This window comes from Rana temporaria, chromosome 5 (assembly GCF_905171775.1).
Source record: "Rana temporaria chromosome 5, aRanTem1.1, whole genome shotgun sequence".
In the NCBI taxonomy this organism is placed as follows: Eukaryota; Metazoa; Chordata; class Amphibia; order Anura; family Ranidae; genus Rana; species Rana temporaria.
The window spans coordinates 7,001,299-7,022,780 of NC_053493.1; the positions used below are offsets into that span (position 1 = coordinate 7,001,299).

The following is a 21,482-nucleotide window of genomic DNA, read 5'->3' on the forward strand; positions in this document are numbered from 1 at the left end:
TAAGCAGCGAGATCCAAGCCTCAGCAATAGGATGGAAAAGAGTTGCGGTTCACTCTCGTTTACCCCCTCACAGGACAACAGCAATCAAGCGGTCCAGACACATATACCGAAAGATAAAGAAGGGGCACAATAGCGTAATACCGCAGGATAAAAATATTTATTAAAAGTAATGTACTTACATCAGTACGAGTAAAAACAGCGTGTGACAATAAAAAGTAAAGCCGGCCGGCTTGAGGAGCCCTCCTCCTTGGCGTGGTGACGTCACTGACGCAGCCTCCCAGATGCGTTTCGTCACTAATGGACGTTTTCAATGGGGGATTGAAAACGTCCATTAGTGACGAAACGCGTCTGGGAGGCTGCGTCAGTGACGTCACCACGCCAAGGAGGAGGGCTCCTCAAGCCGGCCGGCTTTACTTTTTATTGTCACACGCTGTTTTTACTCGTACTGATGTAAGTACATTACTTTTAATAAATATTTTTATCCTGCGGTATTACGCTATTGTGCCCCTTCTTTATCTTTCGGTATATGTGTCTGGACCGCTTGATTGCTGTTGTCCTGTGAGGGGGTAAACGAGAGTGAACCGCAACTCTTTTCCATCCTATTGCTGAGGCTTGGATCTCGCTGCTTAATACAAGTGTTCCATCCTGAGTATCCAGAGGATTGAAAGGCCGTGGCTGGGCTATAGCCAATTGCAATAAAGGCTTGCCGTTTGGTAAGCAGCTTATTCTTACGGTGGAGGATTTGCACTAAATGCATGCATGTCACCTGGGTGTTCGAGGTTTGACTAATTCTAAGAACCTAGTGTCATTCATCAAGCAAACCAAAGGCTCCATCTGATGTTATTGCCTTCATGGGGATTTCACCAATTTTCATTCATTGACTGACATTGATTTGAATTTATTTAGATTGGCGCGGCTTTTTTATACCATATATTGCTTTGTTTTTCCAACGTCAGCTGCTGCCTATAGACTCTGTGGTGGAAGCGCGGTTTTCTGTTTTCCCAATATTGATTATCAGAGTCCGACATTGATTATCAGATCCTGGTACTGTCCAATATTATTTATCCAAGCCTGCTACTTATTATCAGAGCCCAATATTGATTATCGGATCCTGGTACTGCCCAATATTATTTATCCGAGCCTGCTGCTTATTATCAGAGCCCAGTATTGATTATCAGAGCCCGATATTGATTATCAGATCCTGGTACTGTCCAATATTATTTATCCAAGCCTGCTACTTATTATCAGAGCCCAATATTGATTATCAGAGCCCGACATTGATTATCGGATCCTGGTACTGCCCAATATGATTTATCCGAGCCTGCTACTTATTATCAGAGCTCAATATTGATTATCAGAGCCCGATATTGATTATCAGATCCCGGTACTGCCCAATATTATTTATCCGAGCCTGCTACTTATTATCAGAGCCCAATATTGATTTTCAGAGCCCGACATTGATTATCGGATCCCGGTACTGCCCAATATTATTTATCCGAGCCTGCTACTTATTATCAGAGCCCGATATTGATTATCAGATCCCGGTACTGCCCAATATTATTTATCCGAGCCTGCTACTTATTATCAGAGCCCAATATTGATTATCAGAGCCCGACATTGATTATCGGATCCTGGTACTGCCCAATATGATTTATCCGAGCCTGCTACTTATTATCAGAGCCCAATATTGATTATCAGAGCCCGATATTGATTATCAGAACCCAATGTTGATTATAAGAGCCTGGTACTGGTTATCAGAACCCAGTATTGATTATTAGAACCCAATATTGATTTTTTTAGAGCCTGATACTGATTATCAGAACCCAACATTGATTATTAGAGCCCAATATTGATGATTAAGTTGAGTGGCACCTTGATATAGCGCAGTCATTTACCCCGTAGGATCCCCAAACCTGGTACTGATTATGAGAACCCAATATTGATTATCAGAGCCTGGTACTAATTTTTAGAGCCCAATATTATATATCAGAGTCTGCTACCTATTATCAGAACCCAATATTTATTATCCGGGGCCTGGTACTAATTATCCAAGCCTGGCACTGGTTATCAGAACCCAGTATTGATTATCAGAGCACTGATTATTAGAACCAAGCACCAATTATCAAACCCTGGTACCGCTTATCAGAGCCCCTTATTGATTGTCCCAGACTGGTACTGATTATCAGAGCCAATAATTCATTATCGGAGCCTGGTATTGATTATCAGAGTCCAGTATTGATTATTGAAGCTTGATACTAATTATCTTATGGCCCGTACACACGATCCGAATATCGGACGAAAACGGTCGTCCGAGGAAGAATCGTACGATTTTCGGATCGTGTGTACACTAAATTCGAGAGCCGATCAAGACAGTTCATCCGATATTATTCGATCGGACAAGCACGAATATTTTCCTCGTACGATGTCAGATCGTACGATTTTCGTTTAGTCAGTACAGTTGTCGTCCAAAAATACAATACAAATACATTACAACACTTGACATCACTTCCGATTATTTTTTTCTGTCGTACGAGAATTTTCGAGACTTTAATAACCTATTTAATTTTACTTGCGACTATTAAGCGAAAAAAGTTGTACGATCCGTCGTACGATATTCGGATCGTGTGTACGAGGCATTAGCCTGTTGCCGATTTATAAGAGACCAGTATTGATTATTGGAGCCTCTTTCTGGTTATCAGAGCCTGGTACTCATTATTTGAGCCTGTTGCTGATTATCAGAGCCCTGTATTGATTATCGGAGTCTGTTAATGATTATCAGAGGCAAGTATTAATTATCAGAGCCTAGCATTGATTATTGGAGACTTGTACTGATTATCAGAGCCCTGTATTGATTATCGGAGTCTGGTACTGATTATCAGAGCCTAGCATTGATTATTGGAGACTTGTACTGATTATCAGAGCCCTGTATTGATTATCAGAGGCAAGTATTAATTATCAGAGCCTAGCATTGATTATTGGAGACTTATACTGATTATCAGAGCCCTGTATTGATTATCGGAGTCTGGTAATGATTATCAGAGCACATTACTGATTATTGGAGCCTGATACTAATTATCTGAGCCTGATACTAATTATCTGAGCCTGGTACTGATTATCAGAGCCCAGTATTGATTATTGGAGACTTGTACTGATTATCAGAGCCCTGTATTGATTATCGGAGTCTGGTACTGATTATCAGAGCCCAGTATTGATTATTGGAGACTTGTACTGATTATCAGAGCCCTGTATTGATTATCGGAGTCTGGTAATGATTATCAAAGGCAAGTATTAATTATCAGAGCCTAGCATTGATTATTGGAGACTTATACTGATTATCAGAGCCCTGTATTGATTATCGGAGTCTGGTAATGATTATCAGAGCACATTACTGATTATTGGAGCCTGATACTAATTATCTGAGCCTGATACTAATTATCTGAGCCTGGTACTGATTATCAGAGCCCAGTATTGATTATTGAAGACTTGTACTGATTATCAGAGCCCTGTATTGATTATCGGAGTCCGGTACTGATTATCAGAGCCTAGCATTGATTATTGGAGACTTATACTGATTATCAGAGCCCTGTATTGATTATCGGAGTCTGGTAATGATTATCAGAGCACATTACTGATTATTGGTGCCTGATACTAATTATCAGAGCCCAGTGCTGCGTACTGGGGTCTGGCATCATGTAGGTATTTTGGTAACAATTCTTCATTTTCTTCATGACATGTTTATCTTCTGCAGGCATCTCATCCTCTATGAAGAGCCCCCCTGTTAGTCGGGTGATAAAGACACGGTACAGGATTGTGAAGAAAAGCAGCACTCCTCTCATCTCCTCTACATTCTCTACACTCAACCCGTCTATTTACTGGAGGAACCGGTAAGGCTGACTTTATGTCCTAATGGACGTCTTTTTATCCTGATGATGCGGCGCAGCCGGTGTATTATTACACAGTGATATTTTATAGGAACACTGGACAGGGGTAGGAAGGTTATTACATAATAATTTCTTTTGTAGAGATTTTTTACTTTTAAACACGCAACATGCCAATATGATTGGAGTGGATCCATGCTTGTGGAACATGTGATATTACGATAAAATGATGTCATTAGTCTTCTGCAGTCCCTGGTAAGGAGTGTGATCATGACGGCCTGGGCCACCATTCAACCCATAAGAGCGGCCTACAATCTGCTAGCAGGGGTCTCCAAACGTTTTCAAACAAAGGGCCAGTTTATTCTCCTTCAGACTTTAAGGGGGCCGGATTGTGGCCAACAGGGGCAGAAAATGTCAGGCCCATCATCGGTGAGAATAAATATGGCCTCAGGGTTGGTGGTCAATAGGAGGAGTGGTGCCCCTATTAGTAGGAGTTATAGTATACCATCATTGGTATCCATAGAATAAATAATGCCCAATTGTTGGTGTCAGTGGGAGTAATAGTTCCTTATAGCAGTGAGTGAGTGAGTGAGAAACTTATATAGCGCAGCACATGCAAACTAAATTGCCTCTGGGCGCTCATTGTTCCTTTCTCTTTTGAGATCAAAAGAGCAGAGTTTTGATCTTTCTTCTGAAGGCCAAGTGGTTCTCCTTCAACCGAATGCTGGTTGGTAAAGCGTTCCATAGCCTGGGGCCTTGGAACGCAAATCTTCTTTCCCCTTTGGATTTGTATCTGGCTTTGGGTATCTGGAGCAGATTTTGGTCGGTGGATCGCAGAACGCGATTGGGGTTGTAAGTTTTTATTTTTTCGCATAGATATTGGGGGGCCTTCCCATGGATGCACTTATGCGTCAGACAGAGTGCTTTAAAAGCAATTCTGCCTTTCACTGGCAACCAATGGAGGGTTCTTAGCGAAGGTGGAAAGAATAGTGCTCCAAGGGCCGGATAAAGACTACCAAAGGGCCACACCTGGCCCTCGGGCCGCAGTTTGGAGACCCCTGTGCTAGAGTATAAGGGAGGATTCAGAGATGGAATTGCCTACAATTTATTGGGCAATAAGGGAGGATACAGAAGGTGAAGGAGCGTACAGTCTATTGGGGTATAAGAAAAGATTTAGACTGTGTAAGCGCTTACAGTTTATAAGGGTATAAAGGTGAAGGAACTTACAATCTACAGTAAAACCTTTGTTTGAGAGCATAATTTGTTTCTGAAACATGCTTGTAATCCAAAGCACTTGTATATCAAAGCATTTTTTTTTACAGGGTATAAAAGAAAAGAGAGGCGACTCTAAGTGTAGCAATAAGTTCCTAAATGTTGTACCTTCATTAAATGTAACCATATTGCTACACTTAGAGGCTCCTCTCTTCTCTCTTATACTCAGTTGTGACATGACACTGCTCTTATATCAAGACATCGCTTGTATATCAAGGCAAAATGTATTAAAACATTTTGCTCTTCTTGCAAAACGCTCTCAAACCAAGTTACTCTCAAACCAAGGTTTTATTGTATGAGGGTATAAGGGAGGATACAGAAGGTAGAAGAGCTTACAATCTATTAGGATATAAGGGAGGATACAGAAGGTAGAAGAGCTGAAGAGCTTGCAATCTATTAGGATACAAGGGAGGATACAGAAAGTGGAAGAGCTTACAATCTATTAGGGCAGTAATGGCGAACCTTGGCACCCCAGAAGTTTTGGAACTACATTTCCCATGATGCTCAACTACACTGCAGAGTGCTTGAGCATCATGGGAAATGTAGTTCCAAAACATCTGGGGTGCCAAGGTTCGCCATCACTGAATTGGGGTATAAGGGAGGATTTAGAAGAGCTTACAATCTATTAGGATATAAGGGAAGATACAAAAGGATGAAGAGCTTACAATCTATTAGGGTATAAGGGAGGATACAGAAGGTAGAAGAGCTTACAATCTATTAGGATATAAGGGAGGATACAGAAGGTAGAAGAGCTTACAATCTATTAGGGTATAAGGGAGGATACAGAAGGTAGAAGAGCTTACAATCTATTAGGATATAAGGGAGGATACAGAAGGTAGAAGAGCTTACATATACCAATTGTGTTTTTAAAAAACAATTTTTTTCCTCGGCTTAGGCCGATACGTATTTTTCTACATATTTTTGGTAAAAAAAATTGCAATAAGTGTATAGTGATTGGTTTGCACATAAGTTATAGCGCCTACAAAGTAGGGGTTAGATTTGACTTTTTGTTTTTCACTAGTAATGGTGGTTATCTGCAATTTTTGTCAGGACTGCGATATTGCGGCGGACACATTTTGACACTATTTTGGGACCACTCACATTAATACAGCGAACAGAGCTATAAATATGCACTGATTACTGTATAAACGTGACTGGCAGGGAAGGGGTTAACACTAGGGGGCGATTAAGGAGTTAAGTGTTCCCTAGGGAGTAATTCTAACTGTGGGGGGAGGGGACTGACTGGGGGAGGTGACCGAACTGTGTCCCTATGTACAAGGGACACCCCATCGGTCTCCTCTCTCCCTGACAGGACGTGGATATCTGTGTTTACACGCAGAGATCCATGTCCTTGGCTCTGTAACTGCCGATCGCGGATACCTGTCGGACGTCACGACCACCAGGCACGCACATTGGCACCCAAGTGACGCGCCCCCTAGCGTCCTGGAGGCCCGAGGACGTCATATGACGGCCACCCAGGATGGCAGAACCACCTATGGCCGTCATATTACTATAGGCGGGATGTGAAGTGGTTAAACACATTTTTATGTAAATCCTATGAGAATGAGCCCTTCGTGTGCTTTAAATGTACGCAGTATTTTTAGTGTACTGAGTTGTAAATGGAATCTTCAAATGTTCTGTTTTCATCGATGGCCGTCCCGGTGTAACATTGTGCTGCCAACACGGAGAGCTGGATTTGTTCAGGAATAATCACTTGCAGTGTAATCATAGAGCCGCAATGTTATTGAATTGCTCAGTGATCATTGGCTGTTTTTAGCACAGTGCACCTCCCATGTTAGTGTTTTTTTTTTTCTTCTGGTCTCCAGTAGAAGGGTAAGAAGTCCTGAACAGGAGCTGTATGTATGTCAGAGACTGTTCAGAACATCATGTTTTCTTAACGCATTAGCAGCTACTCATTTTGACACCTTTCACATGGCGATACGGAGAATGTTATTCCTTCGTCCTCGGGACACGCAACTTGTCTTCTGTTATGTCCTTCAGAAAGCTTTCATTAAACCTTTCCCCCGAATAAAGATTGACCTAGACTCCTGCTGAGGATAGACATCCACATTATCTACTAAGGATGGAGCTTCAAGTTCAATAAACTCCTCTCCTTCTAAAATATGGAACCCCTTCCACTTAAGAGGGTCTCTCCTGTTCGTATTTCCATCCCTTACTGAAGAGGGACCTTCCCTTTTTTATTTTATTTTTCCCTATTAAAAATTGACCTCCATGTTGCTTAAACCGCTCTCCTTCAATAAGGGACCTCCCTTTTCATATTTCCATTCCCTACTAAAGATAGACCTCCCCATTTTTTTAACCCCTCTCCTACTAAATATTTTCCTCTCCATTTATAAACCCCTTTGCTACTAAAGATTGACTTCCATGTTCATCAAACCACTCTCCTATAGAAGAAGGGCCTCCACTTACCTTAAAACCCTTCTTCTACTGAAGATTGACCTCCTCATTCTTATACCCTCTCCTACTAAAGATTGACCTCATTCTTAAACCCTCTCCTACTAAAGATTGACCTCCTCATTCTTATACCCTCTCCTACTAAAGATTGACCTCCTCATTCTTATACCCTCTCCTACTAAAGATTGACCTCTTCATTCATAAACCCTCTCCTACTAAAGATTGACCTCATTCTTAAACCCTCTCCTACTAAAGATTGACCTTCTCATTCATAAACCCTTCTACTAAAGATTGACCTCCTCATTCTTAAACCCTCTCCTACTAAAGATTGACCTCCTCATTCTTAAACCCTCTCCTACTAAAGATTGGCCTCCTCATTCTTATACCCTATCTTACTAAAGATTGGCCTCCTCATTATTATACCCTCTCTTACTAAAGATTGACCTCCTCATTCTTAAACCCTTCTACTAAAGATTGACCTCCTCATTCAAAAACCCTTATAGTAAAGATTGACCTCCTCATTCCTAAACCCTTCTACTAAAGATTGACCTCCTCATTCAAAAACCCTTCTAGTAAAGATTGACCTCCTCATTCCTAAACCCTTCTACTAAAGATTGACCTCCTCATTCTTATACCCTCTCCTACTAAAGATTGACCTCCTCATTCTTAAACCCTCTCCTACTAAAGATTGACCTCCTCATTCTTATACCCTCTACTACTAAAGATTGAACTCCTCATTCTTATACCCTCTCCTACTAAAGAGTGACCTCCTCATTCTTAAACACTCTCCTACTAAAGATTGACCTCCTTCATTCATAAACCCCTCTTCTACTAAAGATAGACCTCCCCATTTTTTTAACCCCTCTCCTACTAAATATTGACCTCTTCATTCATAAAACCCTCTCCTACTAAAGATTGACCTCCTTCATTCATAAACCCCTCTCCTACTAAACATTGACCTCCTTCATTCATAAAACCCTCTCCTACCAAAGATTAACCTCCTTCATTCATAAAACCCTCTCCTACTAAAGACTGACCTCCTCATTCTTATACCCTCTCCTACTAAAGATTGACCTCCTCATTCTTAAACCCTCTCCTTCTAAAATTGACCTCCTTCATTCATAAACCCCTCTCCTACTAAAGCTTGACCTCTTCATTCACAAACTCCTTGCCTTCCCAAAATGGACTTTCCCATTTATAAAAACTTCAACTACTAAAGATCAAATCTTCCAACATATAAACTCCTCCCCTACAAAACAAGGACCCCACATTAATAGTCCCCTTTCCTACTAAAGATGGGACTGTTTTTAAACCACTTTTTTTTTTTTTAACCCTTTCCTACTTTTGATTTTTTTTTCTCCATTTAGAAACCTCTTTGCTACTAAAGATTGACTTCCATGTTCATCAAACAACTCTCCTTCAGAAGAAGGGCCTCCACTTACCTTAAAACCCCTCTTCTACTGAAGACTGACCTTCTCATTCATAAACCCCTCTCCTACTAAAGATTGACCTCCTCATTCCTAAACCCTTCTACTGAAGACTGACCTCCTCATTCCTAAACCCTTCTACTAAAGATTGACCTCATTCCTAAACCCTTCTACTGAAGACTGACCTCCTCATTCCTAAACCCTTCTACTAAAGATTGACCTCCTCATTCCTAAACCCTTCTACTAAAGATTGACCTCCTCATTCCTAAACCCTTCTACTGAAGACTGACCTCCTCATTCCTAAACCCTTCTACTAAAGATTGACCTCCTCATTCCTAAACCCTTCTACTAAAGATTGACCTCCTCATTCCTAAACCCTTCTACTAAAGATTGACCTCCTCGTTCATAAAACCCTCTCCTGAAGATTGACCTCATTCATAAACCTGTCTTCTACTAAAGATTGACTTTCTCATTCATAAACCCCTCTCCTACTAAAGATTGACCTCCTTCATTCATAAACCCCTCTCCTACTAAAGATTGACCTCCTTCATTCATAAACCCTTCTTCTACTGAAGATTGACCTCCTCATTCTTATACCCTCTCCTACTAAAGATTGACCTCATTCTTAAACCCTCTCCTACTAAAGATTGACCTCCTCATTCTTATACCCTCTCCTACTAAAGATTGACCTCCTCATTCTTATACCCTCTCCTACTAAAGATTGACCTCTTCATTCATAAACCCTCTCCTACTAAAGATTGACCTCATTCTTAAACCCTCTCCTACTAAAGATTGACCTTCTCATTCATAAACCCTTCTACTAAAGATTGACCTCCTCATTCTTAAACCCTCTCCTACTAAAGATTGACCTCCTCATTCTTAAACCCTCTCCTACTAAAGATTGGCCTCCTCATTCTTATACCCTATCTTACTAAAGATTGGCCTCCTCATTATTATACCCTCTCTTACTAAAGATTGACCTCCTCATTCTTAAACCCTTCTACTAAAGATTGACCTCCTCATTCAAAAACCCTTATAGTAAAGATTGACCTCCTCATTCCTAAACCCTTCTACTAAAGATTGACCTCCTCATTCAAAAACCCTTCTAGTAAAGATTGACCTCCTCATTCCTAAACCCTTCTACTAAAGATTGACCTCCTCATTCTTATACCCTCTCCTACTAAAGATTGACCTCCTCATTCTTAAACCCTCTCCTACTAAAGATTGACCTCCTCATTCTTATACCCTCTACTACTAAAGATTGAACTCCTCATTCTTATACCCTCTCCTACTAAAGAGTGACCTCCTCATTCTTAAACACTCTCCTACTAAAGATTGACCTCCTTCATTCATAAACCCCTCTTCTACTAAAGATAGACCTCCCCATTTTTTTAACCCCTCTCCTACTAAATATTGACCTCTTCATTCATAAAACCCTCTCCTACTAAAGATTGACCTCCTTCATTCATAAACCCCTCTCCTACTAAACATTGACCTCCTTCATTCATAAAACCCTCTCCTACCAAAGATTAACCTCCTTCATTCATAAAACCCTCTCCTACTAAAGACTGACCTCCTCATTCTTATACCCTCTCCTACTAAAGATTGACCTCCTCATTCTTAAACCCTCTCCTTCTAAAATTGACCTCCTTCATTCATAAACCCCTCTCCTACTAAAGCTTGACCTCTTCATTCACAAACTCCTTGCCTTCCCAAAATGGACTTTCCCATTTATAAAAACTTCAACTACTAAAGATCAAATCTTCCAACATATAAACTCCTCCCCTACAAAACAAGGACCCCACATTAATAGTCCCCTTTCCTACTAAAGATGGGACTGTTTTTAAACCACTTTTTTTTTTTTTAACCCTTTCCTACTTTTGATTTTTTTTTCTCCATTTAGAAACCTCTTTGCTACTAAAGATTGACTTCCATGTTCATCAAACAACTCTCCTTCAGAAGAAGGGCCTCCACTTACCTTAAAACCCCTCTTCTACTGAAGACTGACCTTCTCATTCATAAACCCCTCTCCTACTAAAGATTGACCTCCTCATTCCTAAACCCTTCTACTGAAGACTGACCTCCTCATTCCTAAACCCTTCTACTAAAGATTGACCTCATTCCTAAACCCTTCTACTGAAGACTGACCTCCTCATTCCTAAACCCTTCTACTAAAGATTGACCTCCTCATTCCTAAACCCTTCTACTAAAGATTGACCTCCTCATTCCTAAACCCTTCTACTGAAGACTGACCTCCTCATTCCTAAACCCTTCTACTAAAGATTGACCTCCTCATTCCTAAACCCTTCTACTAAAGATTGACCTCCTCATTCCTAAACCCTTCTACTAAAGATTGACCTCCTCGTTCATAAAACCCTCTCCTGAAGATTGACCTCATTCATAAACCTGTCTTCTACTAAAGATTGACTTTCTCATTCATAAACCCCTCTCCTACTAAAGATTGACCTCCTTCATTCATAAACCCCTCTCCTACTAAAGATTGACCTCCTTCATTCATAAACCCCTCTCCTACTAAAGATTGACCACCTCGTTCATAAACCCTTCTCCTTCCAAAATTGAACTACTCACCTCATTCTTAAACCCCTCTCCTACTAAAGATGGACCTCTTCATTCATAAAACCCTCAAACTACGGCCCTTCAGTTGTTCAGGTACTACAATTCCCATCATGCCTAGTCATGTCTGTGAATGTCAGTGTTTTACCTCTTGGGACGTAGTGTTTTACCTCATGGGACGTGTAGTTCTGCAACAGCTGGAGGGCCTTGCCATAGACACATTCTTAAACCCTGTGGACAGCCTTCCCGGAAGAGTTGAAGCTGTTATAGCTGCAAAGGGCGGGGCCAACTCCAATATAGAACCCTACGGACTAAGACCGGGATGCCATTAAAGTTCATGTGTGTGTATAGGCAGGCGTCCCAATACTTTTGGAAATGTAGTGTATTTAGAAGATATCCGTGTATTTAGTACAGGTCTGAGCTGTTTTTTGAAGCGGATGTCAACCGAAAAAAAAAAAAAAAATTAAAAGCCAGCAGCTACAAATACTGCAGCTGCTGACTTTTAATATTAGGACACTTACCTATCCTGGAGTCCAGCGCCGTCCGCAGCAGAGGATGAGCGATCGCCCGTGACTGCTGCCCCCACTGCCATCTTCGGTGAGGGAACCAGGCAGTGAAGCGCTACGGCTTCACTGCCTGGTTCCCTACGGCGCATGCGCGAGTCACGCTGTGCCATGCTGACTGGTTCCCGTTGTGTTCTGGGAGCTGTGTCTTTCCCAGAACACAACGGGGGGGGGGGGGGGGGGGGTTTATCTGATGTCCTGCCCGCAGTCTACCCGCAGAATGTGTGGCCGGAAGTGTGTGCAAATACCTGTCTTTAGACCGGTATCTGCACCCCCCTCCCCCTGAAAGGTGTCAAATGTGACACCGGAGGGGGGGAGGGTTCCGATGAGCGGAAGTTCCACTTTAGGGTGGAGCTCCGCTTTAAGATGCCTGTGTTCTAGTTTCCTTTTAAGAAGAGAGAATCTGAAAGTAAACACCTTCTGCTTTCTCTGTAGAAAACGCATAGTGCTCTCCTGGGTCATGATTCCCTTCACTGTTGTAAAAACATTTTATATACCGTATTTATCGGCGTATACCGCGCACTTTATTCCCCTTAAAATCAGGTGAAAATCGTGGGTGCGCAATATACGCCGATACTGTTGCAGCAGTGTTTGTTTTTTTAATTAGGCGTCGCAGCTTAGAGCCGAGCGTACTGCGTACTCTGTTACGCTTCCTGCCACGCGAGAGGAGCCGAACAAACAGGAAATCCGGCTCCTCTCAGCTCGGCGCCTAATTCAAAAACGAACATCGCCGCAACCCCGGGCAACGTGCGGATGGAGGACTGGATGGACCCCGCAGACGGACACCTGGACGAACCCCGCGAGGAAGCCGCAGACGGACACCTGGACGGACGCCGCGAGGAAGGCTGGACGGACCTCGCGCACGGCCGCAAACGGATGCCGGACCGAACAAGGCTGCCGATGGATGCCGGGCAAGACACCAAAACTGTAAGTAATTCATTTTTTTTCCCAGGAATTTCCCTTCTAGATTACGGGTGCGCGCTATAGGCAGATAAATACGGTACAAATACCATATTTATAGTGGTATAGCGCGATCCCGCGTATAGCGTGCACCCCTAAAGTTGCCCAAATTCCTGTGGAAAAAAGATGTTTTGTACTTACAGTTTTGGTGTCTTGTGCGGCGGCCTCGTTGGGTCCCGCGTCCGTCTGCGGCTTCGGGTGTCCTCTTCGTCGGGTCCGGCGTCCGTCTGCGGCTTCGGGTGTCCTCTTCGTCGGGTCCGGCGTCCGTCTGCGGCTTCGGGTGTCCTCTTCGTCGGGTCCGGCGTCCTTCTGCAGCATCCTCGCGTCCTCCCCGCTCGTTTCCTGCGCCGAGTTTGAATACTGCACCGACATATACCGAGCGCAGTAAACACGTGTATCGTCGGGCAGGCTTGGCAACTCTCGCGCTGACGTCCTGTACGCTCAGGAAGTCAGCGCGAGTGGCGCCGAGACTGCCCGAAGATACACGAGTGTACTGCGCTCGGTATATGCCGGCGCAATATTCAAACTCGTGGCGGGAATGCGGGTATCGGCGTATACCGCGCACCCACGATTTTGCCCTGATTTTCAGGGCAAAATAGTGCGCGGTATACGCCGATAAATACGGTACTAGCAAAAAAATGTATATACAAATACTTTATATTACTTTATTTACTTTTATACTAATTATTTTATATACAAATACTTGGTATAAAAAAAATACTAGCAAAAGAAATAAAGCAGACAAAAATTGATTTTAAAATTTTAGGAACCTAAACATTCAAGAAATTGGATTAACAAGAGGGGAACGCTTTTGCTTTAAGCAATCTTCTTGTGGTTGGTGATGGTCGGTGGCACAATTGTGGGTCGGTTTACAAAGCAGTGAATGTGACTTTCACCAAGCATTCTCTGGTGGAGAATAAGTCGCTGCCATTTAAAACACTTGGCAGGCACCACTCTGGCTCTCGTTGGGTTAAGTTGCTTTGTTCTTTTTGTTCAAATCTTAAAAATCTCTAGAAGTACCCCCCTCCCCCCCTTCCCCCCGGACCCGCTCCTACAGGAAATAGATAAAAGTATATTTTAAATTAATTTTACGACATTTTTTTCAGTAATATTTTTGTTTTAAATAGATTTATAAGCAGCTCGGGAACCATTTGGGTAAATTTATGAAGATAATTTTCGCTCTCTCGATGAGGTTAAATTTACACCTGCTATTTCCATATTAATTCACCCGGCTAAGTGGATCTAATTTTCCCTCCTTTCTCCTGCCGGCCCGAACGGCGGCCTTTCCTAATGCAATTTCCTCCTCTGTAAATCAGCGTGATCGCCAGTCATGATCAAGTTAAATTAACTTAAATTAATTTACTTAATAAGAGTTCCAGATCGTTGTGAGCGAGCTGGAGATTTATGAATAGCAGTTCAGCCGCTTCCCCCGTGTTATTTCCTGTCCTCGGGCCGGCCTCATTCCTCCCGCTTGTTCTAGGGGGAGAAAGGGGGTCTGTTTGTTGCTATCCCTGGGGCCCACCGATTGGTGGACAATGGAGATTAAAGCTGTCCTTTAGTCCTGCACATGTTGTACCGACTTCTCTCCTATACTAAAATGGTTTCCTCTATCACTGCACACTGTGAGATTCTCACAATGTGCATTAGAAGCTGCAGTAAGTCAGATAGAACCCTGCCTCATTTACCATCAGGATGCAAATCAATTGGTCTCCGCTAATGAAGACCCTGATGTAAGGGGGGGGGCGCTGATGGGCACCCAGATGTAAGGGGGGGGTGCTGATGGGCACCCAGATGTAAGGGGGGGGTGCTGATGGGCACCCAGATGTAAGGGGGGCGCTGATGGGCACCCAGATGTAAGGGAGGGCGCTGATGGGCACCCAGATGTAAGGGAGGGCGCTGATGGGCACCCAGATGTAAGGGAGGGCGCTGATGGGCACCCAGATGTAAGGGGGGGCGCGCTGATGGGCACCCAGATGTAAGGGGGGGGCACTTATGGGCACCCAGATGTAAGGGGGGGGGGCGCTGATGGGCACCCAGATGTAAGGGGGGGCGCGGATGGTCACCCAGATGTAAGGGGGGCGCTGATGGGCACCCAGATGTAAGGGGGGGGCGCTGATGAGCACCCAAATGTAAGGGGGGCGCTGATGGGGGGGGGCTCTGATGGGGACACTAATGTAATGGGGGCTCTGATGGGACACTAATGTAATGAGGGGCTCTAATGGGGACACTAATGTATTGGGGGGCTCTGATGGGGGACACTAATGTAATGGGGGCTCTGATGGGACACTAATGTAATGAGGGGCTCTGATGGGGACACTAATGTATTGGGGGGCTCTGATGGGGACACTAATGTAATGGGGGCTCTGATGGGACACTAATGTAATGAGGGGCTCTGATGGGGACACTAATGTAATGGGGGGCTCTGATGGGGACACTAATGTAATGGGGGGCTCTGATGGGGACACTAATGTATTGGGGGGGGGGCTCTGATGAGGACACTAATGTAATGGGAGACTCTGATGGGTACACTAATGTAATGGGAGACTCTGATGAGGACACTAATGTAATGGGGGGCTCTGATGGGGACACTAATGTAATGGGGGGCTCTGATGGGGACACTAATGTAATGGGGGGCTCTGATGGGGACACTAATGTAATGGGGGGCTCTGATGGGGACACTAATGTAATGGGGGGCTCTGATGGGGACACTAATGTAATGGGAGACTCTGATGGGGACACTACTGTGAGAGGGAACCCTGACAGGGATCCTGGTGTAAGTGGGAACCTAATGTAAGGATGGTCTCTTTTGGGAACTTAGACATTGGAGTTGCATGGGGAGCTGAAACAAGGGTTTCCCAACCTCTCCAAGGGATTCTGGGTTCCAGGGGCCCCCCTGCCCAAAGTGACTCCCATCACACTTGCCACTTGTGAAATGCTGTGTGAATCGCTAAAAACATTAAGCCTAGTGCGCGGAGGCAGTGTAGTATCGGCAATATTGGTCTAGTTTGTGACCGATACCGATTTTTCGTCCCGCAGTAATTAGCGGTCGATCCCTACTTTATATTATAATGACCATGAAGGGGGTTATTGGACAATTTAAGGGTGGGGGGAATGAAATCCACCCTTTCTGTCACCAGTGAATACAAGCCCCGAGAAAGTGAAAAGCAAAGGTCAAAAAGGGGCTACGCTGGGTGGAGCATGCGGGCAACCGAATGAATGACGGCTTCATCCTTGCTGAAACCAAGATGCCCATATCAAATTTAGCAGTGTCAATATGCAACCATTAAACATAAGTTCATGGTATATGTAGTTATTTTGATCAAGCTTGGACCAATGTAACTAAGTACGTATTTATCGGCGTATAACTTTTTTCCCCTTAAAATCAGGGGGAAATCGTGGGTACGCGTTATACGCCGATCCTCGCTGTCTCAGAGCGCTGCTGGCAAAGACCGAGCCGAGTGTACTGGGCACTCGGCTAGGCTAGGCTCCGCCCGCAGCCATGCGAGAGGAGCCGAACACACCGGAAATCCGGCTCTGCACAGCTCGACCGAGGCGCCAAACTCAAACACACAACGCTACAACCCCTGGCAGCCGGACAAGGCCGCCGATGGACGCCGGGCAAGACAGCAGACACCGACAAGGCTGGACAGACCCCGCGCAAGGCCGCAGACGGACGCCAGGCAAGACAGCAGACGGACACTGACAAGGCTGAACGGACCCCCGCACAAGACCGCAGACGGACGCCGGACAAGGCCCGCCAATGGACGCTGGGCAAGACATCCAAAATGTACGTTTTTTCCTTAAACTTCCCTTCTAAGCTTGAGGTGCGCGTTATACGCCGGCACGCGGTATACGCAGATAAATACGGTATATACCATACCTGGCCAATGCTCCTTTAAACAGGAACCAGGGGTGGTACTGGGGGTGGTGGGGGGGGGGTTCTGGTGTTGGTTTACCATTTTATTTTTTATTTTTTCTAAACGTGAGCGAACACCCTAAGTAAGTGGGCAAAAAAAAAAATGCCATGCAGGGTTCAAAAATGCTAATGCAGAAATTGGATTCCCAACCCTTACAAGTTCCCAACCCAAGCGTTAAGAAAACGCACCATGACACCAACAGAACACAAGTGCGTCTTCAAAGCGTTTGCAAGAGTTTCATTTTCAATGCCAATGGAGATGAGTTCTTAGGACGATGTCATGTGTCCATACATTTATACATTTGAGATCTAGAACATTCCTGTCCATGTGACGGCGTCCGGGAATTTTTATGCGAGCGCCATCTGTTTCCCCCCCCCCCCTAACAGTAACCTCTCCCGATGCCACAAGCATGCGTGTACCTTTCCCCCGTCCATGTGTCCTGGGGCGGCAGCAGCTTGCATTTGTATCGGTGGGTCCAGGAAAAAAAAGTTGTGAAACCTCCAACTTCATCACTGGGAGCGAGCAGGTTCAGAAATCCGATCCGACCCACTTCACACCGCCGTCAGCTCCGAGCATTACCCCTCGGTAACCATGGGTTTCCTTACTCACACGTCGTCACGTTGTATTCGAGGTTCTGCTTGGCATAATATGATAAGGGGACAGGCGGATTAAATCATGCTGAATTTACGACTCGGGGACGAATTGATAAGACATCTATGTGTGTCATATCTGTACATTGCGTCTTCTCCTTCCTCTTATCATATGATGTGGCCAGCAGCAGGCGCTATCCTTTGTGAAGTACTCCATCCAGAATTGTGTAATCGGTGTCTCCTTAAAGCGGGGTTTGGGGCATAAATATATATATATATTTTTTTGCAATCTCAATTACATTATTATAAATTTTCATTAACCACTTAAGCCCCGGACCAAAATGCTGCCTAAAGACCCAAGGGGTTTTTACAGTTTGGGACTGCGTCGCTTTAACAGACAATTGCGCGGTCGTGCGACGTGGCTCCCAAACAAAATTGACGTCTTTTTTTCCCCACAAATAGAGCTTTCTTTTTGTGGTATTTGATCACCTCTGCGGTTTTTATTTTTTGCGCTATAAACAAAAATAGAGTGACAATTTTGAAAAAAATGCTATATTTTTTACTTTTTGCTATAATAAATATCCCCCAAAAACATATATAACATTTTTTTCCTCAGTTTAGGCCGATACGTATTCTTCTACCTATTTTTGGTAAAAAAAATCGCAATAATCGTTTATCGGTTGGTTTGCGCAAAATTTATAGTGTTTACAAAATAGGGGATAGTTTTTTTGCATTTTTATTTATTTTATTATTTTTACTACTAATGGCGGCGATCAGCGATTTTTTTCGTGACTGCGACATTATGGCGGACACTTCGGACAATTTTGACACATTTTTGGGACAATTGTCATTTTCACAGCAAAAAATGCATTTAAATTGCATTCTTTATTGTGAAAATGACAGTTGCAGTTTGGGAGTTAACCACAGGGGGCGCTGTAGGAGTTAGGGTTTACTTTGTGTGTGTTTACTAGTGTAGGGGGGTGTGGCTGTAGGAATGACGTCATCGATCGTGTCTTCCCTATAAAGGGAATGACGCGATCGATGCGCCGACACAGTGAAGCACGGGGAAGCCGTGTTTACACACGGCTCTCCCCGTTCTTCAGCTCCGGGGAGCGATCGCGACGGAGCGGCTATAAACAAATAGCCGCCCTGTCGTCCCGGATCGCTCCTGAAGCCACGGGGACCGCCGCATGTACGAGGGGGGGGGGTCCCGATCGGACCCCCGACCCATGTCAAGCCGGGCACGTATATATACGTTGATGTGCCTGTCCGTGCCATTCTGCTGACGTATATGTACATGAGGCGGTCCTTAAGTGGTTAAAGCGGGGTTTCGGGCATAAATATATATATATTTTTTTGCAATCTCAATTACATTATTATAAATATTCATTAAACATATTAATAAAGCATGATCGGTACATAAACAGTTGCAAAAACTTACCTGATATCATCTCAGGGATCTTATGTCCGTTTCCATCATAGCTGTGGGCATTATGAAGCCCAGTTCATGTTTCTTCCTGGATTTTCTGAGAGAGGAGGATGCTGGGATTTTTAGGCACAGTAATGCCCAGATACTCCTGGGAAACGAGTGTCCTCATTTCCCAGGAGACAGTGGCATCTTAGAACAGGAAGTTCTACCACCTTGGACTAGGAACTAGGCAGGTTACGAAATCTGCCTAGTAACATCCATATAGAAGTGAGTAAAAAAATATTGTAATGGAATGGCCCGTGATACCCAGAGACTTTTGAAGGATGCGGGGTACTCCTGTGCCAGCTTCACTAATGACTGAGAAATTATATCTCGGATTACATGCGATGGGACAGTAATGATGATTCATGAATTGCAGGATATCTTGACATATTACAGGTGGTTTATTCTGACCCCAACAGGTCAATAGGACAGTGATTCATTCAATGTGACACACATACTGTTGAGGTGTTAATTGAGTCTGGCTCCTAAGATATTTCATGGTGCTATGCTAACTAGCCCTGTATTGTGTGGAAGTTCTATTGATGCTAATATGTGTTGTGAGTTAACACACTCCAAAAGTCCTGATGTCAGCTATAGTAATTAATTCATGTAGATTCAGGGGGCCAGAATGTCTGTCTGGGATGTGGATTGAGGGGGGACTTGTTAAGCACCCATTGTGTGATGTTTCGGGTGGAGTGTTTCATTGTCCCTGTGATTACTGCAGCATGCTTTCTAACTGTATAAAATCTGAGAGTTTACCATTAAAGCAGTCATTCGTTTGAACCAGAGACAGAGCTGTGTGTCTCGTCCTTCTGGGGAATTCTTATGGATCGTGTCTGCTGGATTGTGGAGTGTCGGTTAAGCTGTCTTGGGTTGGTGGAATGGAATATCGTAAACGGTGTTAACCCCTGACCGTTACAAATATATTTTAGGATTTTTATTTTTTTTACATTAAAGACAAGCTGTTCATAAAAAGCATTTTTTTAGGGTGGAACTCCTCTTTAATTGTATTTTTTTTTTGGAAATGAGCCACTTAAAGCTGTAGCTACTCCTGGTGCCCGCCACAAGGTGCAATAGAAGCTGCAGCAAGTCAGATGGAGCCCACCTCGCTTCCTGGCTGGAGGAGGTCCAGCACAATTTTTTTCCCAGGTGAAAGCCCGTCTTGTGAAATGCAAACGCCACTTTTTGTTCCACTTTCTTTTTTTTAAGCTCCTCGTGCAGTACTTTTGTTGAAAACCCCTGTGAACAAAAAAATGAACCGCAAAAGTGCACAGAGGGGTACTGTAACGAAACGTCCCCCCCACACTCCGTTTGAGTGCTTTCGTCATATACCACTTCCTCCCAGTCTGAAGATAGATATCAGATATTCCAACCGCTAACCACAACAAACAAAACAATACTCGTTAGTTTGCTGAAGTGGAGTGTTTATTAGAACACAAATACAAGTCTTAAATACAGTTGAAGAGGAGGTTCCCCCCTCCTGCTCATATTACTCTAACAATACACCTGTAACCAGAATATTTTTTTAACACAAGCTAATTACCTAATCCCTTCAAGCAGCCGATGTGACTCCGTGCCCTCCTGGTCATTGTTGTGATAAATCAATGATTTCATTACAGGTCAGACTTGTTGTCACCGAGCTCCACACAGTATACATCATAAGTATAAACACAGGAGCTTCAGTAGGAGTTGGCTACATTGTACAGAGGCCAATGTGATCAGGTCTCTCAACTAACATGTTGAGTTCAGAATCAAACAAACCAAGAATAGTCTTTACATATATCCCGGGAGATATTGTGGATAAATATTACTGTCCCATTTTGATGGCACAGGGTGACTTAGATGAAAGAGGTGCATTGGGAGCTGAAACACATTTTTCCCAACCTTTCCAAGGGATTCTGGGTTCCACAGGCCCTCCCGTCACAGGTACAGTAAGGCCAATTTGCCGAAGAGAAAGAGGCAAGGTTCTTCGTGGTCTAGCTAGGCCAAAGTCACTTCTTGGGGACTAGCAGAAGCCAGTCCAAAAAGTACTTGGTGAGGAGCTCTCCCAAAGTGAGAGACCCTTCTAGATAGATGGACTGAGGCCAAAGAACCTCCCCACAACATCAGGGCAAGCGGTGACGTGTCCATGTGCCGGTGGAACACCAGTGATGTGGGTGCAGCCCGATAGTGTTTTTCTGGCACCCATAGCGGGCATATGCCTTGGAGCTCCTTGTGCCTCTCAGCCCCGGGCTAGACAAATGCAGCCCTATTCAAATCCTGAAGGCATTAGAACTTGGGGAGAGCCCTGTCATTGACTGGGGAGAAACCTGGTAAACAAGGCTTAAACCAACCAGGGAGGAAAAGTGTCCTTCCCACCATTTCCACCTTATTATATCAGGAGGAATACTAACTGGCTACCTCCCTGTTCAAAGG

General features: G+C 44.0%; 1 protein-coding gene across 2 annotated transcripts in view; it reads left to right on the plus strand.

Moving 5' to 3' along the window:
- The window catches only part of ZC3H3 (zinc finger CCCH-type containing 3), a 298,560-nt gene that overhangs the window by 123,351 nt on the left and 153,727 nt on the right, over positions 1-21,482 (plus strand). For both annotated transcript variants that reach the window (XM_040352126.1, XM_040352125.1), the window contains exon 4: positions 3,749-3,884. In XM_040352126.1, the coding sequence (XP_040208060.1) occupies positions 3,749-3,884 (136 nt within the window). The remainder of the gene's footprint in view (positions 1-3,748; positions 3,885-21,482) is intronic.